This window comes from Salmo salar, unplaced genomic scaffold (genome assembly GCF_905237065.1).
Source record: "Salmo salar unplaced genomic scaffold, Ssal_v3.1, whole genome shotgun sequence".
NCBI lineage: Eukaryota > Metazoa > Chordata > Actinopteri > Salmoniformes > Salmonidae > Salmo > Salmo salar.
The window spans coordinates 56,123-80,814 of record NW_025549114.1 but is presented as its reverse complement, the minus strand read 5'-3'; the positions used below and the strand labels follow the sequence as shown (position 1 = coordinate 80,814).

The following is a 24,692-nucleotide window of genomic DNA, read 5'->3' as shown; positions in this document are numbered from 1 at the left end:
TTGAGGAGACTCTCTCCACCCAGACACACTGTTGTTTTTGGTTGTGGCATTTCATTTGTTCATTTGTTTTGGCACCTCTCAACAGCCCTCATTATCACCATCTGTGAACACATCCACTCCCTTCCACTACTGACTACACACCACATTGTTACTTGTATATAGTTTACTTTATTTAATAAATATGTTTTTCTATATCTCCATGTTGTCTCCCTCTTTGTTACGGACTATGAGCCGGTTCGTAACAGTGGATCAGAATTATACTCTGAATCATTTGGACCGGGGAGAACTGATCCTAGATCAACCCTCCTATTCAACACCATGGGATGTATTCACTAGGAAACAGACCTGATCCTAGATCAACACTCCTATTCAACACCATGGGGTGTATTCACTAGGAAACAGACCTGATCCTAGATCAACCCTCCTATTCAACACCATGGGGTGTATTCACTAGGAAACAGACCTGATCCTAGATCAACCCTCCCATTCAACACCATGGGGTGTATTCACTAGGAAACAGACCTGATCCTAGATCCACACTCCTATTCAACACCATGGGGTGTATTCACTAGGAAACAGACCTGATCCTAGATCCACACTCCTATTCAACACCATGGGGTGTATTCACTAGGAAACAGACCTGATCCTAGATCAACCCTCCTATTCAACACCATGGGGTGTATTCACTAGGAAACAGACCTGATCCTAGATCAACCCTCCTATTCAACACCATGGGGTATATTCACTAGGAAACAGACCTGATCCTAGATCAACACTACTATTCAACACCATGGGGTGTATTCACTAGGAACCGGACCTGATCCTAGATCAACCCTCCTATTCAACACCATGGGGTGTAGTCACTAGGGAACAGACCTGATCCTACATTTACCAACAAGTGGCATCACTGTGCCATCTTAAACCCATAACATCTTCCCTTATATAAGTAGGACAGGAGCTGTCAATTCACTAGCAAAACAAACATAGTAATAATTTCCAACATGAACAGTTTAGTTTATTTTTTTATTTTTTTCCCAGGTAACAACTTAACACATTTTGATACTCTCTTCACTTTTATCTCTGTCTGTCAACAATCCCTAATGTGAAACCTACAGATTAAGTATTTTTGGTGGCTGGGACAGACACCCACAGCGTGAAAAGACAGGGGGCTTGTCTGCTAGGACTGCGGGTTCCCGCACAGGCGTGTCACCTGACTGTCTAAGGGGAGTATTGATGGGCGAGGGAGTGGCTGACCTGTGATCCCCTGGCTCTTCGCCCAGTGCCTCAGGCCCCATGTGACTTGCTGGGGTTCTGTCTTTTGTCATGCGACCCCTTTGACCATCAGGGTTCTGAGTAGGTGCTGGCTCAGCAATCCGAAGGTCAATCCTGTTACGACGGTACAGTGATCCATTCACTTCGACCAAGTAGGAGCGTGGTGCCACTTTCTGTACACAGGATCCGAGTCTCCAGAGGCCCATCCGGTCCCCTGGTAGGGGCTTCATCCGCACTGTTTCACCCACCCTGAGCTCAGGTAAGTCTTTTGCTGATTTGTCATAGATGAACTTGGAGACCTGTCTTCTGTGACGTAGCTTCACCAGCACGTCTGTCACCACACATGGCTCCAGGAGAGTGCTGACTACTGGCAGAGCTGCTTTTAAGCGCCCGTGCCATGAGGCGCTGGGCAGGGCTGCTATCCGTGCCTTCTGTCGGGGTATTGCGCCACTGCAGGATTGCTTTCCAGGCATCTTTGCACTCTCGCAGCGCTTTTTTGCACAGGTTCTTTGCGATTTTGACTGCGGACTCCGCCTTCCCATACGGCTTTTGGGTGTCGTGGTGATGAAGTGACGTGCTCGAATTCCCATTCTGCAGCAAATTTTCAGAACTCATCTCCGGAGAATTGGGGTCCATTGTCTGAAATTACCCTATCTGGCTGGCCATAGCGGGCAAACTGAGCCTTGCAGCGTTTGATCGTTGTCTCTGCTGAGAGGTCAGGGAGGAGGTCAATCTCCCATAAGTCTGAGTAATGATCGACTACCAGCAGAAAGTCTTTGCCACTGTGCTGGAAGAGATCTAGACTTACTATCTGCCAGGGGCGCATCGGTAGCTCGTGGGACATCATCGTCTCTCTCTGTTGCTCAATGGCATATTCATTGCAGATTGTGCATTTACTGACATAGTCTTTGATTTCACTCTGCATTCCTGGCCAATACAGTGTGTCACGTGCTTGTCTGTAACAGGCCTCACCTCCAATGTGACTTGAGTGCACGCGCACCAACATCTCAGGCGCAGAGACCAGGGAATAACGACTCTCTGACCCTTGAATATTACTCCATTTTGAACACTGGGCCAATAATCTCTGACGGCTAAAGCAGTTTCTTCCTTGCAGTCGGGCCAGCCCATCAGAATCACAGACCTCAATGCCTGGAGTTGCTCGTCCCGGTCTGTGTGCTGTCTGATTTGTATAAGGCACTGGTCCGTGACATTGAGGTAGTCAGCCTGGTTGATGTGTTCAACATCCACTTGCTCTGTTTGTAAGCGGCACACTGCGTGTCGTTCATGCATGGAGCGTGTGTGAGTGCCTGATGCAGTAGCCCTGCTGAGCGTGTCACTCACATACATCTCTGGCCCTGGCTTATACACCACCTTGAGGTTGTAGTTTTGTAGGGCCAGTAGCATGCTCTGCAGTTGTTTCGGGGCATTCAGGAGAGGCTTGCTGAATATAGCAATAAGGGGCTTGTGATCTGTCTCTGCGGTAATATTGTCGCGCCCGTACAGGTAGTGGTGGAAGCGTTGGCATGCAAACACAATGCTGAGGCACTCCTTCTCTATCTGGGCATAGTTCTGCTCTGTTGGGGTGAGTGCCCTAGAGGCGAATGCCACAGGCTGGCCCTCCTGCATGAGGCAACAGCCAAGTCCATACTGGCTTGAGTCACTCTGAATCGTGACAGGTTTTGACATATCGTAGTATCGCAGTACAGGTGTCTGGGTGACCAGTTGTTTTATTTCCCTCACCGCTGCGTCATGTTTTGGGAGCCAATGCCAGATGGTGTCCTTGTCCATGAGCCTCCTTAGTGGCTCACACACTTCAGAGAGCCGCGGTAGGAACTTGGCCAGGTAGGTGACGAATCCGACGAAGCGCTGCACTGCCTTCACGTCAGATGGGTGGGGCATTTCCAAGACAGCCTTCACTTTTTCAGGATCCGCCTTCAATCCGGTGGAGGACAAGATGTGCCCATGAAAGCGGACCTCTGGCACTTTAAACTGAAGCTTTTTATGCTTAGCCTTAGCTTGACCTGTCTGCATCTGACCATCAGGGCCAGCAGCTTGGCGTCATGGTCACATTCTGCCTCCTCATCACTGTCCCCACAGCCCACTACGAGGATGTCATCTGCTATGGGTTCCACGCTACTGAATCCCATCAACAGCTCATGCTGTTTCCGCTGATACACCTCTGGAGCCACGGAGACACCAAACGGGAGCTTCAACCACCTCCTCCTGCCCCAGGGTGTCCAAAAGGTGGTCATGTAGCTGCTGGGCTCGTCGAGCTTGCACTACAGGAAGGCATCTCTGGCGTCCACGAGCGTGAAGACTCTGGCCTTTGGGAGCTTGTAAAGAACATCCTCCAATGTGGGCATAATGTAATGTGAGCATCGCAGAGCCCGGTTGAGGTGTTTAGGATCAATGCATATCCGTAGCTTGTCTGGTTTCTTGACGATGACCATATTACTTATCCAGTCTGTAGGCTCGGTGAAAGATATCATGTGGCCATCTGCTTCGTATTTGTCAAGCTGAGCCTTTGTAGCTGCTTTCATGGCCACTGGTACATTGCGGGATGCACACTGGACAGGCTGGATTGCTGCGTCCAACTCAAAGTGGACTTCACCGGGAACTGACTCGACCGGTGCGTTGAAGACATCATGGTACTTGCTTAGGAGTGTCTCCTTGCTCAGGGGCCCAGCCTGGACATTGTCTATAATGTTAAGATCAGCTGGGATGGTGAAGTTAATAAGTCCAAGGCGCTCGCATGTAGAACCTGACAGTAATGGCTGTTGACTAGCCTTAACTATTTCAAACGCAAGGGTGTGTTTCTGGCCACGTAAAACACACTCTGTCACAAACAGGCCTAAAGAGGTCATGAACTGTCCTGAATACAGTTTCAGCTTGGTGCTACTCTGTGTGAGTTTGTCTCTGGGCGCGAGCCTCCTTTTTGTCTTTAAGGCTCATAACGTTACATGTGGCCCCTGAATCTAGCTGGCATTGCTGTGGTTTATTATTAAGTAGCAGAGTGACAAACCACTTTTGTCCTTTTGCCCTCATTGCCCCTATGCACTCGCTAGCATATACATCCTTTGTGCTGTTGTTCCCTTCATCTGTGTTTGTTTCAATGGAGTGCACTTTACCCTCCTTTCTCTTGCTTTTCATGCAGACTCTTGCGAAGTGATTGGCTGTACCACAGGATTTGCATATTTTTCCATAGGCTGGGTAGTGTTCTTTTCCTCGTCCATGAGAAATGCCATAATATCGGCATGTATTGGGGTTGTCTGCTGCAGAGTTGGCTGTAGTATTAGCATTAGCTGTGGCAAAGGGGAATTTCTTTACAGGCTGCCTGAATGTAGCATTGACATTGTCCATATGTTGCCTTTCTAGCTCCATGGACCTTATCCGTATATCAGTAAGCTCTGCTGCACGGCATGTCTCCACTGCCAAGACCAGCGTCAGGTCACGTTCTCTCAGCAAACGTCTGCGGGTGCCCTCATCAGTTATGCCAAGCACTATCTTATCTCTGATCAGTTCATCTCTTAAAGCACCATAGTCACATGTAGCTGCCTTTTCCCTTAGCCTAGTGACAAAGCTGTCAATGGACTCCCCGTCCTCCTGTTTGGAACAACCGAAAACATAACGCTCGTAGATAACGTTCTTTGCTGGCTTAAAGCAATGTTCAAGAGCATCAAGAATAGCTGTCGCGTTACCTTGCTGAGCTGCTGTTAGGTTCAGGTTGTGTTTGTATACGTGTCGGCATTCTGTTCCCATTATAGTCCTCAAAGTGGCAGCCACTACCTCATCGTCCTTTTCCCGAAGTCCCGTTGTTAGTGCATAGTCCTCCCATTCACCTCTAAACGTATCCCAGTTTGTGCTCCAATCTCCGCTGAGCTTCATAATGGCGGGAGGGGAATGTTCGCTGCCATGTCTAACCGGTGCTAACAACAGTGAAGCTAACTAGCAAACTCACTCTAGCTAAGGACAATTCCGGCGTCCGCGAAGTTTTACTCAAATAAGCATTTTTGGGGGTAAACCAGAACAGGTGACTCTAATTTGCGGAAAGCATGGTTAGTTATCCCACTTCTGACACCATGTTTGAATGTTAAATGACGAGACAGAGGCATTGATGCGAGTAACCAGTCTTGTTCAGTATATTGCAATACATCCAGGTATTTCAAGCACACCGGTAAAAAACACTGGAGTTGCAGTAATTAACATTTACCAATAGATGGCATCACTGTGCCATCTTACACCCATAACACCTACCTAACGTTACAGTAGTTGGCTACTTATACATCAAACGTGCCAGTATATTAACTACAGGCTAACTAACTACTCAATGTTAATTGACTTGATTATTCCCGTCATTCTTAGCTTAGCTAAATGGTATAGTCGTTGTGCTTTCGTAAATTCTCTCTGGCTCTCTACTCCGATTTCAGAGCATCTCCCCTGAGAGACCAGAGCGCAGAATAATGAATTTACGAGCCGCTCAACACCCGTTAAATATGGTAAACGTCGTCAAAAAAAGTGTAATTAAATTGTTTCCAGCAGCACCAGAAAGCTAAAATCAACCCTACTCCTCGGCCTGAGCGTCCAGCACTCCAGATTGAAATTAATAACACACCCAAAGTCGAACAATGTCTAACTAGTAATTTGTTATGCTAACTAGCTAGCAAGATGTTGCATAGCAACAGCATCAACTTCCGGTAAAGAAGGCAAAGAGCTGGTCGGTTACAGTATACTAAAATGAACTAATAGTATGTACTATATATTCACTAAATATGTAGTATACAGTATACTAAAATGAACTAATAGTATGTAGTATATACTCATTAAATATGTAGTATACAGTATACTAAAATGAACTAATAGTATGTAGTATATACTCATTAAGTATGTAGTATTGTCACGTCCTGGCCAGTATAAGGGTTAATTGTTATTGTAGTTTGGTCAGGACGTGGCAGAGGGTATTTGTTTTATGTGGTTCAGGGTGGTGTGTTGGTAAGAGGGCGTTTGATTTAGTATTTCCGGGTTTTTGGTTTATGATCTATGTTTATATAATTCTATGTTGAGTCTAGTGTGTCTGTTTCTATGTTTGGGTTCATTGGGGTTGGGACTCTCAATTGAAGGCAGGTGTTGTCTATTTGCCTTTATTGAGAGTCCAATATATGAGGGTGTGTTTGTCTGTTGTGGGAGATTGTTCTTGGATTGCTGTGTTGCCTTCAAGACTGTCATTTTGTCGTTCATCGTTTTAGTTATTTTTGTATACGTGTTTGTTTGGTTTTTCCTTCTTTTCCCGTAAATAAAGAGGATGAGTATACACATACCTGCTGCGTTTTGGTCCGCCATTTCTAACGACGAGTGTGACAAGTATACAGTATACTAAAATGAACTAATAGTATGTAGTATATGCTCATTAAGTATGTAGTATACAGTATACTAAAATGAACTAATAGTATGTACTATTTATTCATTAAATATGTAGTATACAGTATACTAAAATGAACTAATAGTATGTAGTATATACTCATTAGGTATGTAGTATACAGTATACTAAAATGAACTAATAGTATGTAGTATATACTCATTAGGTATGTAGTATACAGTATACTAAAATGAACTAATAGTATGTAGTATATACTCATTAAGTATGTAGTATACAGTATACTAAAATGAACTAATAGTATGTAGTATATACTCATTAAGTATGTAGTATACAGTATGTTAGTATGGGTATTCGAACACAGCTCTAGACTCCCCTCTCCCCCTCATCTCTGCACACTAGACTGTCACCTCTAAACCAGAGACAATCACACAAACTCTGACTGTAGTCTATGGTCACACCCTCAAATGGCACCCTTCTCCTTATTTAATGTATTGCTTCCCCCACAGCTCTGGTCTAAAGTAGTGCACTTCATAGGGAACAGGGTGCCAGTTGGGATTAGAGCCTATTTGTATGGACCCGTATGCTACACCTGGACATGGGCCGGTTTCCTGTATCCATGGTGCTGGGTTGTAGTGTCAGCCTAGTGACCGTTGCTTAGCGACAGGCGGAGGACTGATCAGCGATGCAGAATGAACGGAACTGAACTGTTTGTTTTTCTTCACCCTGTTGTTTTGTTTACCTGTTCTGGTTTTTGTTTACCTGTTCAGTGACAAGGGGCAGGAGATGTTTTTGCGTTACTGCTCTCTCTCTGTGTGTGTGTGTGTGTGTGTGTGTGTGTGTGTGTGTGTGTGTGTGTGTGTGTGTGTGTGTGTGTGTGTGTGTCTGTGTGTGTCATTTTTAATGTGTGTGTATTAGATGAATGCTTACAGGCTTCCCAGCCAACCAATGGTGAACAGACAGAAGCGTGGTGGAATACTCACCTGAGTTAAAGGCTGAGTACTAAATGGTACCCTATTCCCTATGTAGTGCACTACCTTTGACCAGTAATGCACTAGATCGTGACTAGGGGGCCATTTGGAAGTCAAACCAAACTACACTCCTCATGACCCTTGTTGTTGCTCAGTCACTAATGGCTGGGTTTTGGTTAGTCTTTAATCACTGGTATCTCTCTTCTCCACTTGTATCTCTCTCTCCTACACTGGAATCTCTCTTCTCCACTGGTATCTCTATCTCCTACACTGGTCTCTCTCTTTTCTCCACTGGTATCTCTCTCTCTTTTCTCCGCTGGTATCTCTCTCTCTATTCTCCACTGGTATCTCTCTCTTTCTCCACTGGTATCTCACTCTCTTTTCTCCACTGGTATCTCTCTCTGCATCGGTGCTCTCCCTACTTTTAACCTACTTCTCTGTTGTCATTTCTCAATCTCTTTTTACTGTTAGAGACTAAAGGCTGAGTGTTTGTCTGTACCAAATGGCACCCTATTCCCTATGTAGTACACTACTTTTGACCAAGGCCCTATTCCCTATGAAGTGCACTACTTTTGACCAGGGCCCTATTCCCTATGAAGTGCACTACTTTAGACCAGGGCCCTGTTCCCTATATAGTGCACATTATGTATTCAATGTAGACAAGACAAATACATAATTTGTGTGTTATTAGTTTAAGCAGACTGTGTGTCTATTGTTGACTTAGATGAAGATCAGATCAAATTTGATGACCAATTTATGCAGAAATCCAGGTAATTCAAAAGGGTTCACATACTTTTTCTTGCCACTGTATGTACAACAGGTGTGTGTGTGTATTTATATATATGTGTGTGTGTATGAGGCGTATGGACATGTGTATGTCCAGTGAACTACCCAGAAACAAAGACTATATTAACTCTCTCTCTCTCTCTCTCTCTCTCTCTTCTCTCTCCTCTCTCTCTCCCCTCTCTCTCTCTCTCTCATTAAAATTCCAGTTAAACAAGAGCATTATGGAACCATTTTAGGAACCAAAAACAATATAATTTAATTGCTATTATTAACAAAGAATTACAGCCCAGTTAGATCAGGGGTGTATTTAAGTCACCACTGTAGCATAATGGGGGGAAGCCTTCAGTGTAATCCTAAATGTTGAGTAGTAGTGTGGATCTAGGATCAGGTCTGTTTCCTAGTGAATACACCCCATGGTGTTGAGTAGGAGGGTTGATCTAGGATCAGGTCTGTTTCCTAGTGAATACACCCCATGGTGTTGAATAGGAGGGTTGATCTAGGATCAGGTCTGTTTCCTAGTGAATACACCCCATGGAGTTGAATAGGAGGGTTGATCTAGGATCAGGTCTGTTTCCTAGTGAATACACCCCATGGTGTTGAATAGGAGGGTTGATCTAGGATCAGGTCTGTTTCCTAGTGAATACACCCCATGGTGTTGAATAGGAGTGTTGATCTAGGATCAGGTCTGTTTCCTAGTGAATACACCCCATGGTGTTGAATAGGAGGGTTGATCTAGGATCAGGTCTGTTTCCTAGTGAATACACCCCATGGTGTTGAATAGGAGTGTTGATCTAGGATCAGGTGTGTTTCCTAGTGAATACACCCCATGGTGATGAATAGGAGGGTTGATCTAGGATCAGGTCTGTTTCCTAGTGAATACACCCCATGGTGTAGAATAGGAGTGTTGATCTAGGATCAGGTCTGTTTCCTAGTGAATACACCCCATGGTGTTGAATAGGAGTGTTGATCTAGGATCAGGTCTGTTTCCTAGTGAATACACCCCATGGTGTTGAATAGGAGTGTTGACCTAGGATCAGGTCTGTTTCCTAGTGAATACACCCCATGGTGTTTAATTGGAGTGTTGATCAAGGATCAGGTCTGTTTCCTAGTGAATACACCCCATGGTGTTGAATAGGAGTGTTGATCTAGGATCAGTTGTCCCCGGTCCAAATGATTCAGATTATAATTCTGATCCACTGTTACGAACCGGCTCATAGTCCGTAACAAAGAGGGAGACAACGTGGAGATATAGAAAAAAATATATTTATTAAATAAAGTGAACTATATACAAGTAACAATGGGGTATGTAGTCAGTAGTGGAAGGGAGTGGATGTGTTCACAGATGGTGATAATGAGGGCTGTTGAGAGGTGCCAAAACAAATGAACAAATGAAATGCCACAACCAAAAACAACAGTGTGTCTGGGTGGAGAGATTCTCCTCAATGAATGGGGGAAAGGTGTATTTATCCCCGGGAGAGTCGTCACACACACACAATGTTTTTTCTCCACAACGTTTGTACACTGTTACTATCCATTCTACCATTAGGTTGGTACCCCAACACTGTTACTATCCATCCTACCATTAGGTTGGTACCCCAACACTGTTACTATCCATTCTACCATTAGGTTGGTACCCCAACACTGTTACTATCCATTCTACCATTAGGTTGGTAGTCCAACACTGTTACTATCCATTCTACCATTAGGTTGGTACTCCAACACTGTTACTATCCATTCTACCATTAGGTTGGTACTCCAACACTGTTACTATCCATTCTACCATTAGGTTGGTACCCCAACACTGTTACTATCCATTCTACCATTAGGTTGGTACCCCAACACTGTTACTATCCATGTTGAACCATCCTGCCTGTCTATTCTGCCTGGTCTCCCCACACCCAGGGGTTAAAGCAACAGACAGCAAGACCATGTTGAACCATCCTGCCTGTCTATTCTGCCTGGTCTCCCCACACCCAGGGGTTAAGGCAACAGACAGCAAGAACATGTTGAACCATCCTGCCTGTCTATTCTGCCTGGTCTCCCCACACCCAGGGGTTGACTACAACTGTTGATCTGAAGCAGTGAACAAAGACAGGGGTCCAGCTCCACAAGAAGGTTGATCATCCTAGAACTTGACTCAGTTCCTTTTCTCAACACCATGTCGATGATGTCACGTGCCTTCTCTGCCCTCTCAGCTATCCCCTTTAGTGAGTCCATTTCCTCACTTCCTTCAGACAGGGTGAGTTGTAATCCCATAAAGAATCTAAGGAAGGTCTTTGGTCAAGATGTCAACATGGTGGTGTGTATCTTTGACTAGCCTGACTATCAGCCTCCCCATCTGTATAGAACAAGAGATCATTCCCTTAATTGTGTTTTCAAAATCATGTTGTGGAAATTCTTTCACACAGAGACACTCGAAGTCAATCTGAAAAGAATCATTGTTTATTGTCAGCGAGCTGGAGAGGTTCCAACCAATCAGGAGCTCTCCCTGGTCAGACCCAACTCAATGTACCATAGTACACATGTCAATCAGGATCTCTCCATGGTCAGACCCAACTCAATGTACCATAGTACACATGTCAATCAGGATCTCTCCCTGGTCAGACCCAACTCAATGTACCATAGTACACATGTCAATTAGGATCTCTCCCTGGTCAGACCCAACTCAATGTACCATAGTACACATGTCAATCAGGATCTCTCCCTGGTCAGACCCAACTCAATGTACCATAGAACACATGTCAATCAGGATCTCTCCCTGGTCAGACCCAGCAGTTGTCTTATATACGGCTATACACAGACAAGTTATATTTGCATGATTTAGTATAATTAATGAATCATTACCGTTTTGTTCCATTCATGTGACCGACCAATACTGGTTCATAACATTTAACAGACCAATACTGGTTCATAACATTTAACAGACCAATACTGGTTCATAACATTTAACAGACCAATACTGGTTCATAACATTTAACAGACCAATACTGGTTCATAACATTTGACAGACCGACACCTCACCAGTCTTCTTCTCTCTAAGCTGAGACCTTGAAACTGAGATATCTCCTTCTCAAAACAACATCTGGGCTTACTGCCAAATTACAGCTACTGATAGTGAGGATTTGTACAGTCAGCCACTTGATGAACACACAAATTAGTTTATAGAACAGCACATTAATAAAACACAGACATTTGTTAAAAGAATAGCACAAACATAAACATTTCCCTTACAATCATTTAAGTGTCTTTGTCCACAGACTAAGAGACAGGCCTCAGCATCTTCAGATTAGGTGAAGAAGTGTCTTTGTCCACATACTAGGAGACAGGCCTCAGCATCTTCAGATTAGGTGAAGAAGTGTCTTTGTCCACAGACTAGGAGACAGGCCTCAGCATCTTCAGATTAGGTGAAGAAGTGTCTTCGTCCACAGACTAGGAGACTGGCCTCAGCATCTTCAGATTAGGTGAAGAAGTATCTTAGTCCACAGACTAGGAGACAGGTCTCTGCGTCTTCAGATTAGGTGCTACAAGACAGAGGATGGAGGAGAAGGGAAGAGAGAGATCAAAAAGTATGGAGAAGAATGAGGAGTGAGATACACCTGAGATAATGATGTGATGATGGTCCTATGATACACCTGAGATAATGATGTGATGATGGACCTATGATACACCTGAGATAATTATGTGATGATGGTCCTATGATACACCTGAGATAATGATGTGATGATGGTCCTATGATACACCTGAGATAATGATGTGATGATGGTCCTATGATACACCTGAGATAATGATGTGATGATGGACCTATGATACACCTGAGATAATGATGTGATGATGGTCCTATGATAGAACTATAATAAGATACATTTATTACAGGCAACAACACAAAAACATGCTTCCATTCTGAAAAACACTTTCTCTTTGATCTGGGTAGCTATGTTTTTATTTGACCTATTTTTAATCATTCCACATACTGAAGGGAGGGAGAAAAGAAAACATCTTACCTAGATTCACTCAAGTGCTTAACAAGATGGTGTTCATGTTCAATGAGAGCTTTGAGACAAGCTCCCGTCACTTCTGGTCCTTTAGGGAGGACTGATCTCAGTAGTTCTCTCATTCGGGCCTGTTCAGTTGTTTCAGCTTTTATTCTGGAGTACTCTTCATCGCCAATCATGCTCTTTGACGACAGATCATCTGCTATTGGCATTGGGTTTTTGACTCCCTGAATGAGTTCAGCCCTGTGTTTCTTCAGAAACTCCTCAGCAGGAATCCCAGGGAGTGTTAATGCTGAAGGGGGGTGAATTAAATGAATATGTCTTTAGGGTGAACAGCAGCTGTTTCTACATCTAACAGTCTCTCCAGTTATCATTCCCCTGATAGTCATTTCTTGTATAGAGCTGACTCCAGGGTTGTAGTCAATTCACATTCAAGTCAGTCAATTTAAAATAAAACACTGAAATGTTTTTTTTCTTCGTATAAGTCATTGAAAATAGATGCCCATTTCCAGTTATTGAATTGGAATTTCAGTTAACTTCCTGAATTGACTGATTTATTTGGTATTGCCACCTACCCTGGCTGACACGATTGCCTATTCTACATAACATACAGAGCCTTACAAAAGTGTTCATACCCCTTGGAATTCTCTATTGTGTTACATAGTGGGATTAAAATGTATTTAATTGTAATGTTTAGTCAAACATCTATTGAAAATACTCTGTAATGTCAAAGTGGACCTGTCCCCCATACATTCAACATCTGGAAGGTCCCTCAGTCCAGTATCACATTTCAAGCACAGATTCAACTATACACAAAGACCAGGGATGTTTTTGAAAGCCTCATATACAGTGCCTTCAGAAATATTCAGACCCCTTGACTTTTCCACACAATCCTCAGCAATCTAGTGACACAGCTCAGTGCTAGAGGAATCACTACAGACCCTGGTTCGATTCCTGGCTGTATCACAACCGGACGTGATTGGGAGTCCCATAGGGCGGCGCACACATTGTAAATAAGAATTTGTTCTTAACTGGCTAGTTAAATAACAGTTAATCAAAAACATCTACACACAATACCCCATAACGACATCACACTACTCCATAATGACATCACAATACCCCATAATGACATCACAATACCACATAACGACAAAGTGAAAACAGGTGTAGAATTTCTTTTCAAATGTATAAAAAATAAGAAACAGAAATTCCTTATTTACATAAGTATTCAGACCGTTTGCTATGAGACTCGAAATTTAGCTCAGGTGCATCCTGTTTCCATTGATCATCCTTAAGATGTTTCTACAACTTGGAGTCCACCTGTGGTAAATTCAATTGATTGGATATGATTTGGGAAGGCACACACCTGTCTATATAAGGTCCCACAGTTGACTGTGCATGTCAGAGCAAAAACCAAGCCATGAGGTCTCAGGAATTGTCCGTAGAGCTCTGATATAGGAATGTGTCGAGGCACAGATCTGGGGAAGGGTACCAAAACATTTCTGCAGCATTGAAGGTTCCCCAAGAACACAGTGGCCTCCATCATTCTTAAATGGAAGAAGTTTGGAACCACCAAGACTCTTCCTAGAGCTGGCCACCCGGCCAAACTGAGCAATCGGGGGAGAAGAGCCTTGGTCAGGGAGGTGACCAAGAACCCGATGGTCACTCTGACAGAGCTACAGAGTTCCTCTGTGGAGATGGGAGAACCTTCCAGAAGGACAACCATCTCTGCAGCACTCCACCAATAAGGCCTTTATGGTAGAGCGGCCATACGGAAGCCACTCCTCAGTAAACGGCACATGACAGCCTGCTTGGAGTTTGCCAAAAGGCACAAAGAGACTTTCAGATCATGAGAAACAAGATTCTCTGGTCTGATGAAACCAAGATTGAACTCTTTGGCCTGAATGCCAATCGTCTGGAAGAAACCTGGCACCATCCCTACGGTGAAGCATGGCGTTGGCAGCGTCATGCTGTGGGAATGTTTTTCAGCGGCAGGGAGACTCGTCAGGATCGAGGGAAAGATGAATGGAGCAAAGTACAGAGAGATCCTTGATGAAAACCTGCTCCAGAGTGCTCAGGACCTCAGACTGGGGTGAAGGTTCACCTTCCAAGAGGACAACTACTCTAAGCACACAGACAAGACAACGCAGGAGTGGCTTCGGGACAAGTCTCTGAATGTCTATGAGAGGCCCAGCCAGAGCCCGGACTTGAACCCGATCTAACATCTCTGGAGAGACCTGAAAATCACTGTGCAGCGATGCTCCCCATCCAACCTATCAGAGCTTGAGAGGATCTGCAGAGAAGAATGGGAGAAATTCCCCAAATACAGGTGTGACAAGCTTGTAGCGTCATACTGTGACGGCCCTGAATTTTCCTGAACCGTCTCAGTGCTTCTCATTCCAATAGGGCGCTTTCCCTTTAATTCTCAATTAAATAGTGCTTCTCCTTCCAATAGGGCGCTTCCCCTTTAATTCCCAATTAAATAGCCAGCATCAGCTGCGCAAAAGTGGGGTTGTGATGGAGACGTGAATGAGGATGTGTTCAACCCTCAGTTCCGAAGCTTCTCTCTTCCGTTTGTTTTGTTGCAGTTAAAAGTGTGCTTTGTAGCCTAATAGAAAGTCTACTCAGGATCGGATCCACTCTTTGCGTCAGTGGACTACACCTCTCCGTTGTTTTTTGTGGCCTTTCTCCGCTGGAGATCTGTCGGCTGATTGTATGTTTGACTGACCGACAGACTACAACCTTTTTGTATAGGGCATTTCATTTGTTTTGGTGTGATGTATACCGTGATGATTTATGTAGTTAGTTGTAGTTGAGGACTTATTAAGATGTGATACGCTTTATAGTTGTGTGGTAAAATATTTGTTATTTTGATTGTATTGTAATGACCTGACAAGATCATGAAGGAACAATTGTCCAGACAGAGGATGGAGTTCACGAATGGACGGTTTATTAACACAACTTAACACAGGCTACTGTTTGGCCGTAGCCCATGCCAAATAAATGAAAGGTACACTACAAAACGAAACGTGACCTTCTCTTGTGAAGCCCAGACGTAAGAGAGAGAACAATGGCTAAACCCGGTCTTAACTTCCAATGCTCCATCCCCCTGCCCAACCCCCTTCACGCCACTCCGCCAACCACCAGGCTGCCCGGTATCCGAACATTCCAGGCAATCCGTGATTGGCAGATAGCAGGTTGATTGGCATGACCCCGCGAACACTGGTAAGTACGACACAACCCACTAATAGCCTAACACATAACCCACAACTGTCTGTGCGGGTCGCTACACAGCCCCCCCCACCACAAAGTCCCTCGTCCCCGAGGGAACAAACAAAGTCTCTGAAGCGACCCGGAGGTCTCCTTTGCCTGCGTGGCCGTGATGGTCGCAGAGTGTCCAGATGTGAAACAGGGGGCTCCATCCGTGGCAGGGGGCTGCCCCTCTGGGACCCAGGGGATGAAGGAAGGGATATGGGGGACAAGGAAGCGGGAACGGGGAATACAGTCCGTGGCACCGGGGAACCACGCGGTGACACAGGGAGGGAGACAGGGGGAGTGGGCCGTCTGGAGCCTTGTCGACGGCCCCTGGGGGTGGGTGCCTGGAGAATGTCCTTGCCAGAGAGGGGAATTGTGGGGGTCCCTGGGGTTTGGGGAGAAGCGGCCCTTCTGTATGGGGCTAACCTGTCCCGGTGCAGTGCCACCTTTCTCCCCCTGGAAGGAAGCTGCACCCGGTACACAACCTCCCCTACCCTCTCCAGGATGCTGCAGGGCCCCACCCAGTGACTGTCCAACTTGGGGCATCTGCCTTTTTTCCTTAGGGGGCTGTAGACCCAGACCAGCTCCCCAGCCACAAAGTGCCTTCCTCGGGTGTGCACGTCATAGTTCCTCTTCTGCCTCACACCTGCATTCACCAGCTGCTCTCTGGCGAAGTTGTGGGCTGTCTCCAGGCGGTCCTGGAGTCTCCGGGCATACTCCGGCCCCAGGGGAACATGAGGGCTATCCAGGGGACGACCAAACGCCATCTCCGCAGGGGTGCGGATCTCTCTCCCCAGCATGAGGAGGGCAGGCGTGCAGGAGGTGGAGTCTTGGACAGCGGAACGGCATGCCATGAGGACCATAGGCAGGTGCTTGTCCCAGTCACGCTGGTGTTTGGCAGAGACGATGGCCAGCTGCTGTCCAAGCGTTTTGTTGAAGCGCTCCACAAGACCATCACTTTGAGGATGGAGAAGAGTAGTGCGGGTCTTGTGCATACCCAGCCTCTCACACATGGTGGCGAACACACGGGACTCAAAGTTTCTGCCTTGGTCGCTGTGGATGGACTCCGCAGCTCCAAACCTGCTGAACATCCCCGCTGTCAGGGCGTCGACGATGGTCTCTGCCTCCTGGTCAGGCAGAGCATAGGCCTCAGGCCATTTTGTGAAATAGTCCATAGCTGTGAGCACCCAGCGGTTTCCACTGTCTGTGGTGGGGAATGTCCCAACTACATCCACTCCCACCCTCTCCATGGGAGCCCCCACTGGGAACTGTTGGAGCTGAGCATGAGAGCGGCCTGGGGGGCCCTTTCTCGCTGTGCAGTTGTCACAGCGGTGGCAAAAGTCCTCCACATCCCTCTTGTGCTGCCCCCAGTAAAAGCCCTGACGGAGGCGGCGGAGTGTTTTTGTGACCCCAAAGTGTCCAGTCCCCACCCCCCCATGAGTACTCTGGAGCACCGCCTCCCGCAGTGCTTTTGGGACCACCACCTGCCACCTCTCCTCTCCCGTAGCTGACTCCTTCCATGCCCGCTGTAGCACGCCATCAGCCAGCCGCAGTCTCTCAAACTTTGACCACAACCCTTTGGTCGCGAGTGAGAGCGCTGTCACCTCTTCCCGTGGTGGCCTCACTTGTGCCTATACCCACTGTAGCACTGGCTGTAGGTCTGTGTCCCGTCCCTGCTGCTGCCCCCATTCAGCCACGTCGACAGTTTGCAGCTCACAGCAGACAGGGCCGCTCACCCGACACACCGTGGCACAGACCCCCTCCTCTGCACTCAGCGCTCTCTCCCATCCCTCTCTCTGTTCACAGTGGTGGCAGCCATCCGCAGTACAGGGCCGACGGGACATGGCGTCGGCGTTGGAGTGGCGTGCCCCTGCCCTGCGCACCACTGTGAAGTCATACGGCTGAAGCTCCTCCAACCAGCGTGCCACCTGCCCCTCTGGTTCTCTGAACGACATGAGCCACTGGAGAGCAGAGTGGTCAGTCCTCACAGTAAATGGCAGGCCACCCAGGTAGTACTTGAAGTGTTTGATGGAAGCCACAACAGCCAAGAGCTCCCGCCGGGTGACACAGTAGCGACGCTCATGTTTGTTAAATGTTCTGCTGAAGTACGCCACCACTCTCTCCCCCTCTGGCCCCACCTGGGCCAGCACCCCACCTATGCCCACATTGCTCGCGTCTGTGTCCAGGATAAAGGGCAAGGTGAGGTCAGGGGGGACGAGCACAGGGGCCTCGATCAGTGCACATTTGAGGGTGTTGAAGGCCTCCTCACACTCCCCTGTCCAAGTGAAGGCCTTGTCCTTCTGCAGCAGGCGGTTCAGGGGAGCAGCGACGCTTGAGAAGCCCCGTACAAACCTCCTGTAGTACGAGGCCAGGCCCAGGAAGCTCTTCAGCTGATGCTGGTCGGTGGGGGTGGGCCAGTCTCGGACAGCCCCCACCTTGTCCTCCATGGTGCTGATCCCCTCCTTCCCCACTCGGTGGCCCAGGAAGGACACCTCTCTCCTCATGAAGTGGCACTTCTCGGGGTGGAGCTTCAGACCTGCGGCAGCCACCCGCTCCAGCACACTCCGTAGCGCCACCAGAGCTGACTGGAAGGAGCTGCCATGGGCCAGGATGTCATCGAGGTATACCAGACACTGCTGTCGGGGGATGCCATCCAGCACCCTGTCCATCAAATGCTCAAAAGTAGCTGGAGCGTTGCACAGGCCGAAGCACAGGACCTTGAACTGCCAGTGTCCTCTGTTAGTGGAGAACGCAGTTTTGGCTCTGGCCTCTGGGGAGAGGGGCACCTGCCAGTAGCCACTGCGGAGGTCTAGTGAGGAGAACCAGGAGGACCCCCTAACCAGGTCCAGCGACTCATCGATACGTGGTATGGGGTATGAGTCCTTCCTGGTTACCTCATTCAGCCGCCTGTAGTCCGCACAGAACCTCAGCTTGCCCCCCTTCTTAGGAACCATGACAACCGGCGCCGCCCAGGGGCTGTCTGAGGGCTCGATGAAGTCTGCCCGCTGCATCTCCAACACAGCCTTGTCTGCCGCCTCCTGGCGTGCCAGCGGGATACGGCGGGGACGCATCTTGATGGGTCGAGCATCACCTGTGTCGATCTCATGCTGCACCAGATGAGTCTGACCCACCTCTCCCTCACTCAGCGCAAAGCTGTCTCTGAATTCAAACAGCAACTGCCACAACCGTTCCTGCTGCTCAGGGTCAAGACCAACACAGTTCCTCCCCCATATCTCCCTCACTGCAGACAGTGTCCTCTCCTCTCCCATCTGGGGTAGCTGGGCTGGGGGGTGCGGCCCGGGCTCACGGAGGGCTGTGTCGTGGGGGTAGCTGGGGGAATGTAACACACAGCCGTAGGTGACAGGGGGGCTGGGGAAAAGTCACACACAGATGTGGAGGAGGGGGGCAGCGATGAGTCTCTGCTGCTTTAACTGTTGGAGTAAAGGGTTTGTTGGGTTGAGTGTATGTGATATTAGGGGGGCCATGATGACTGCAGGCCCTCCCTGGAAGCTCAGTGTGCCCCCATTTAGGTCTAACTGGCAGCCTGTGCTCCTAAGAAAGTCCAACCCCAGGATACAAGGGTCCTGCACAGCCGCCACCCACACGGGATGACGCACAGTCCTGCCCCCCTACTGTCAGAGTCATTATTCCCTTCCCTTTCATGGGTGCCAGCTCACCTGTGACTGTGCGGAGCTGCACAGTTGTGGGCTCACACTGAATCCAACCTGGTACAATATCTGGCCTCACCAGGGTTACTGTGGACCCAGTGTCCACCAGGGCAGAGCAGGGCACCCCCTCCACAGTGACAGGGACATGACAAAAGTCCCCAACACAGGTCCGGCCCACCACGACAACAGGCTCCGTCCGCTTGCCCACGTCTGCTTCTGGGGGAAGTGGAGCCTTGCTTCCCCGTCTGGGCCGGTGGGCTCCTCCTGAAGAAGATGGTGGTGGTTGGGATAGAAAGCCAGGGGTCCGCACTACCCGGTCAATGCGGACCCCGAGCCGTTTCCCTGAGCTCCGGGGAACTTGGGGCAATCTCGGCGCAGATGGCCTGTCTGGCCACAACCCCAGCAGACCCGGGGACCCCGGCGCGTGTTTCGTTCCACCTGTAGCGACACAGCACGAATGAGTTCTGTCATATCAGCCACGCATGCAGGCTTTTCCGGCTCTGGGCTGCTCTGCCCCCCAGCTCTCCCAGAGGGTCTGCCTCCCTGCGCCCCCACCAAAGACCCAGCTGAAGCCCCAGCCCACACCAGCTCCCTCTCCAAAGCCATCTCCAAGGCTATCTGCAATGACTCAGGATGAGCCAGCTGGGTCTGTATGCGCAGCTCCGTAGGAGAAAGCGCCTGTATGAACTGGTCCCGTGCTAGCTCGCTCTGCACGTAGGGGGGCATGTGAGCATATGCCCGCCGAGAGAGGCTCTCAATGTCATTAGCTAGCACCCGTAGAGGCTCTCCAGGCTGCCTGCGTCTATTACTCAGTTCGGAGCGCAGCAGCCCGGGCTGTACACACTGTCCATAGCGCCTCCTCAGTGCTCCCACTAAGGCACCATAATCGCGTCTGTCCTCGGGGCTAATCAATAACAAACAGGCCAGAGCATCATCCGTCAGGCATAAAGCCAACTGCAGTGCCCTATCTTCATTCGACCACCCCCTAAAATGAGCTAACAGTTCAAACTGAGCATGAAAAGCTTCCCAATCCGCCTTACCGGAATACTTTGGGGTCTTAACGGATACGGACGCAGCCGGGGGCTGGGCGCCGCCATGTTTGTTTACATTCCGAGCCCCAGATTCCTCGTCCCGCCGCGTCGACATCACCCCTTCGGTCCGCCCACCAGAATCCGCGCGAAACACGTTAGACGAAGCACTCATGCCCGCTTCAGCCGCCATCACTCTAACGTCCTCCCTCAAGCGGCCTCTGGGATCCGACGCCCTGGCGATCTCCTCAGCCAGATCCTCCGACGTCCATGCACACGCACCTCCTTGGCCATAACCGTCCCCTACCTCCACCGTCACTTTTGGATTCCCTTGAAGCATTTTCAACCCCGTTCTCACCCACGTTAGCTAGCCACCGACGTCAGCTAGCTGGCTAACTTCTATACACGTTTTTACTTCTGACACCAGTGTAATGACCTGACTAGATCATGAAGGAACAATTGTCCAGACAGAGGATGGAGTTCACGAATGGACGGTTTATTAACACAACTTAACACAGGCTACTGTTTGGCCGTAGCCCACGCAAAATAAATGAAAGGTACACTACAAAACGAACCGTGGCCTTCTCTTGTGAAGCCCAGACGTAAGAGAGAGAACAATGGCTAAACCCGGTCTTAACTTCCAATGCTCCATCCCCCTGCCCAACCCCCTTCACGCCACTCCGCCAACCACCAGGCTGCCCGGTATCCGAACATTCCAGGCAATCCCGTGATTGGCAGATAGCAGGTTGATTGGCATGACCCCGCGAACACTGGTAAGTACGACACAACCCACTAATAGCCTAACACATAACCCACAACTGTCTGTGCGGGTCGCTACAGTATGATTGACACTGGGTTTACGCTACACTGGTATGAACGGACAAACATTGCGTGACTAAGGTCACTTGAGTTCCCTGAACTTGTTTACCGGGCTGGACTCTCTTTAGGCCCGAGGTACAGGACATTTCTGGAGGAACCAGAGCTCTTTAAAGCTCATCGTTGTTATATTGTTGTGTGTGTGTGTGTGATCATTTGTTGTTGATACAACCCACGCAAAAGAATAGTTGTTTTTGAGGTTCTTTCCAATGTTTTAAGGGTTTATGAAAAGTGTATTTCCATCCTGACTTTTACATGAGTCCTTTGTATTGGTGTAGACTTGACGGACCAGATGGGACTCATTCCCTCCACAAACCAAAAGGAGAAACCAATATTTCCTCTGGTAGGCACAACCTACCTGGCACCCCTATAAACGATAACCTCAAGTCAAAACCGTTACAATACCCAAGAAGATTCTAGGCTGTAATTTCTGCTAAAGGTGCTTCAACAAAGTACTGAGTAAAGGGTATGAATACTTATGTAAATGTGATATTTTATTTTTAATAAACCTGTTTTTGCTTTGTCATTATGGGGTGTTGTGATGTCATTATGGGGTATTGTGATGTCATTATGGGGTATTGGGTGTACATTGATGAGGAAAAAAACAACTGAATCCATTTTAGAACAAGGCTGTAATGTAAGAAAATGTGGAAAAGTCAAGGGGTCTGAATACTTTCCTAATGCACAGTAAACTCTCATGTTTACTTACTTGTTGAATGGGTGTCAGTGATGAACTCATCTGAAAGATAAACAACATGAGGTTATATCACTATAAATAGCATCTGGTACAAAAGTACAAAGTGATGATTGACATGTGCTCCTACCTCGTGATACAATTTCTTTCCATACTGTCCTCTCATCATCACTGAATAACTCCATCTCAATGTCAATCCCTGTCATTTTCACAACCGCCCTGAAAAAGCTTGGTGTGGTGTCTCTATGTATGAGATGAATCCTCTGGAGGGAGGGAGAGAGATTTAGAGAGAGAGAGAGAGATCAATGCATAGAAATGTGACTTAAATGTCAGATTCATGTTCTTAGTCTACTAAAACTGTACCTGTGGATTGATGGCGGTAGAACAGGGAATGTTCAGTCTGAAGGAACTATTCAGTTTGAAGGACTGCTCTGGTCTTGAGATGAGAATCCTTGAAGACCCTTGAAACTTTTACTGTTGTTCCACAGCCTGTGAAACGAGGCATGGAATACACAGCCAGTCAATGTATAGTCTAATTCAAACATTATTCAGAAAACCAGCAACACACTTATCTTCATTTAATGAGTGTCAACATAAACTGCACCACTGGTTAGTTAAGGTCATCTCTATAATAATGATACCTCACCTGTATTTGGCCGGGGTTACTGGGGAACAGGTATAGGCGTGGAATTAGTGTTTGCTTTTTCACTGTCAGATAGAGCATCAGCTCACAGTGGACATCTACGTTCCAAGACAGTAATCTCAGTGAGAGATAGGTGAGAACTTGGGATGGAGAATCTTAGCATGGAATCTGGTGACCTCATGCACTTCCTCTAAAGACACTCCATGTTCCTCTACATGAAGAATCTTCATCTCATTCCTCAGGGAAGGGTTGGTCCCTGAACAACACAATAAAAAGGAGACAGAAAGACAAATATTGTGTTATTCATCCAACTAAAACACAAAGAATATGCAGTACCATATCACAGTAAACTCAAACTCCCAGAATAGTTCATTCATTCATTCAGGAAGTGAAACTCAGTTACATGGAAATGTCTTTCTGAATACTATTTCTATATGGTTTTACCTAAACAGACACAGTGTGGCAGATGAACTTCCTCCAGTTCACCTAACTCCATAGTGATGTCCAGCAATGGACCACCTTGTGTGTACTGCATGTCTTTCAGAAGTTGACTGTAGGGTTCCCAGTTCCTGAAGTGATAGTTCAGAATGACATCTCTCTCACACAGCCAGCGGAGCCCAGACACTGTGCACTCATAACTCCCTTTGGGTGTCCTGTGCCTGAGTGCAACAACAAGATATGGTAGAGAGGGTCAATCGTCAAACGGAGATGTTGGATTAGAAGACTTTTACCAAAGGTAATGGGGAAATACACTAGCAAGTGGAATGAAATGTTAAAAGTAGTTATTTTACCTGAACATTGTCACTCCCTGGACAGTGGAAGTCAAGGGTTCAATCTGAAGCCAGTGTGTGGAGTCCTGAACAAGGACAAGCATGTCAGTAATACATATGGGGCCTGTTTCCTGGACACAGATTGAGTCTAGTGCTGGACTAAAAAGCATGCTCAATGGAAGTTTCAATAGAAAGTTCTATAAGGTCCAGGACTAGACTTAATCTGTGTCTGGGAAACTGGCCCATTAACCAAAGTAACTAATCTAATGTATTTATTCAATGTTACATGGAATGCTCGTGATTTATCAATTAAACGGTCGAATTACAAAATATGACAACAGCTAAAATCCTGCATGACTACAAGCAGAACACAGGACTGTCTATATCCCAGTATGAATGGTTGGTCAGTACACACCTGGCTTTGAGACTGTGTTTATATTACTAAAGCAGAACATAGGACTGTCTATAACCCAGGATGAATGGTTGGTCAGTACACACCTGGCTTTGAGACTGTGTTTATATTACTAAAGCAGAACATAGGACTGTCTATAACCCAGGATGAATGGTTGGTCAGTACACACCTGGCTTTGAGACTGTGTTTATATTACTAAAGCAGAACACAGGACTGTCTATATCCCAGTATGAATGGTTGGTCAGTACACACCTGGCTTTGAGACAGTGTTTATATTACTAAAGCAGAACACAGGACTGTCTATATCCCAGGATGAATGGTTGGTCAGTACACACCTGGCTTTGAGACTGTGTTTATATTACTAAAGCAGAACACAGGATTGTCTATATCCCAGTATGAATGGTTGGTCAGTACACACCTCGCTTTGAGACTGTGCCTGACTCCTGCAGGTATGTAAAAGTAAGAATTGACATTATGACTTACCTCAACATGGACACAAGTCTTACAGCTCTGAGGAATCCCTGAAGTCAAAAGAAGTTATTTAAAATGGACAATCTCATGGAATATTGAATGAATAATTATTAAATAGACTTGTAATAAAAATGAATATAAGTGAGCAACAGCCTCAGAATGTACACTCATTAGCATACCGTAATCTGACATTAGTGTTATATTAATTAATGTTTGTGGAAGCAGGAAACCACATCGTTCTGGTCCATGTTTTGTAGATGTTGGGGTCTGATTTCTGGTAGATCCTAGGATGAGAGCTTAAAGGTAGAGTCAGCTAAATGATGATGTACGAGCAGCACCACAGATATTGTGATGAGCAAGATGCCTGACTTCTCTCTCACACAGTCACACACAGTATCTGCCCATGTGCAAGGGTTCTCTTCACTCTCTTACAGAGTGGTAGCCACGGGACCAAAACAGTGGAGAAGTTTAGCCTTGTGCTCC

At 47.1% G+C, this 24,692-nt stretch overlaps 1 protein-coding gene across 1 annotated transcript; it reads right to left on the bottom strand.

Annotated features, from left to right (window-relative positions):
• Positions 1–22,299: 22,299 nt before the first annotated feature.
• On the bottom strand, positions 22,300–24,260 carry LOC123735259 (NACHT, LRR and PYD domains-containing protein 1 homolog). Its single transcript, XM_045713011.1, has 5 exons — positions 24,222–24,260; positions 23,348–23,412; positions 23,001–23,215; positions 22,560–22,812; positions 22,300–22,402 (listed from the first exon to the last, which is right to left on the bottom strand). The coding sequence occupies exons 2-4, from the start codon at positions 23,353–23,355 to the stop codon at positions 22,676–22,678; spliced, it is 360 nt and encodes a 119-aa protein (XP_045568967.1). The 5' UTR covers positions 23,356–23,412; positions 24,222–24,260; the 3' UTR covers positions 22,300–22,402; positions 22,560–22,675.
• Positions 24,261–24,692: the final 432 nt, after the last annotated feature.

Coding starts and splice junctions, on each gene's coding strand:
- LOC123735259 (XM_045713011.1), bottom strand. Junction 22,813..23,000: donor GCCACACTGTGTCTGTTTAG/GTAAAACCATAT, acceptor TGTGTTGTTCAG/GGACCAACCCTTCCCTGAGG.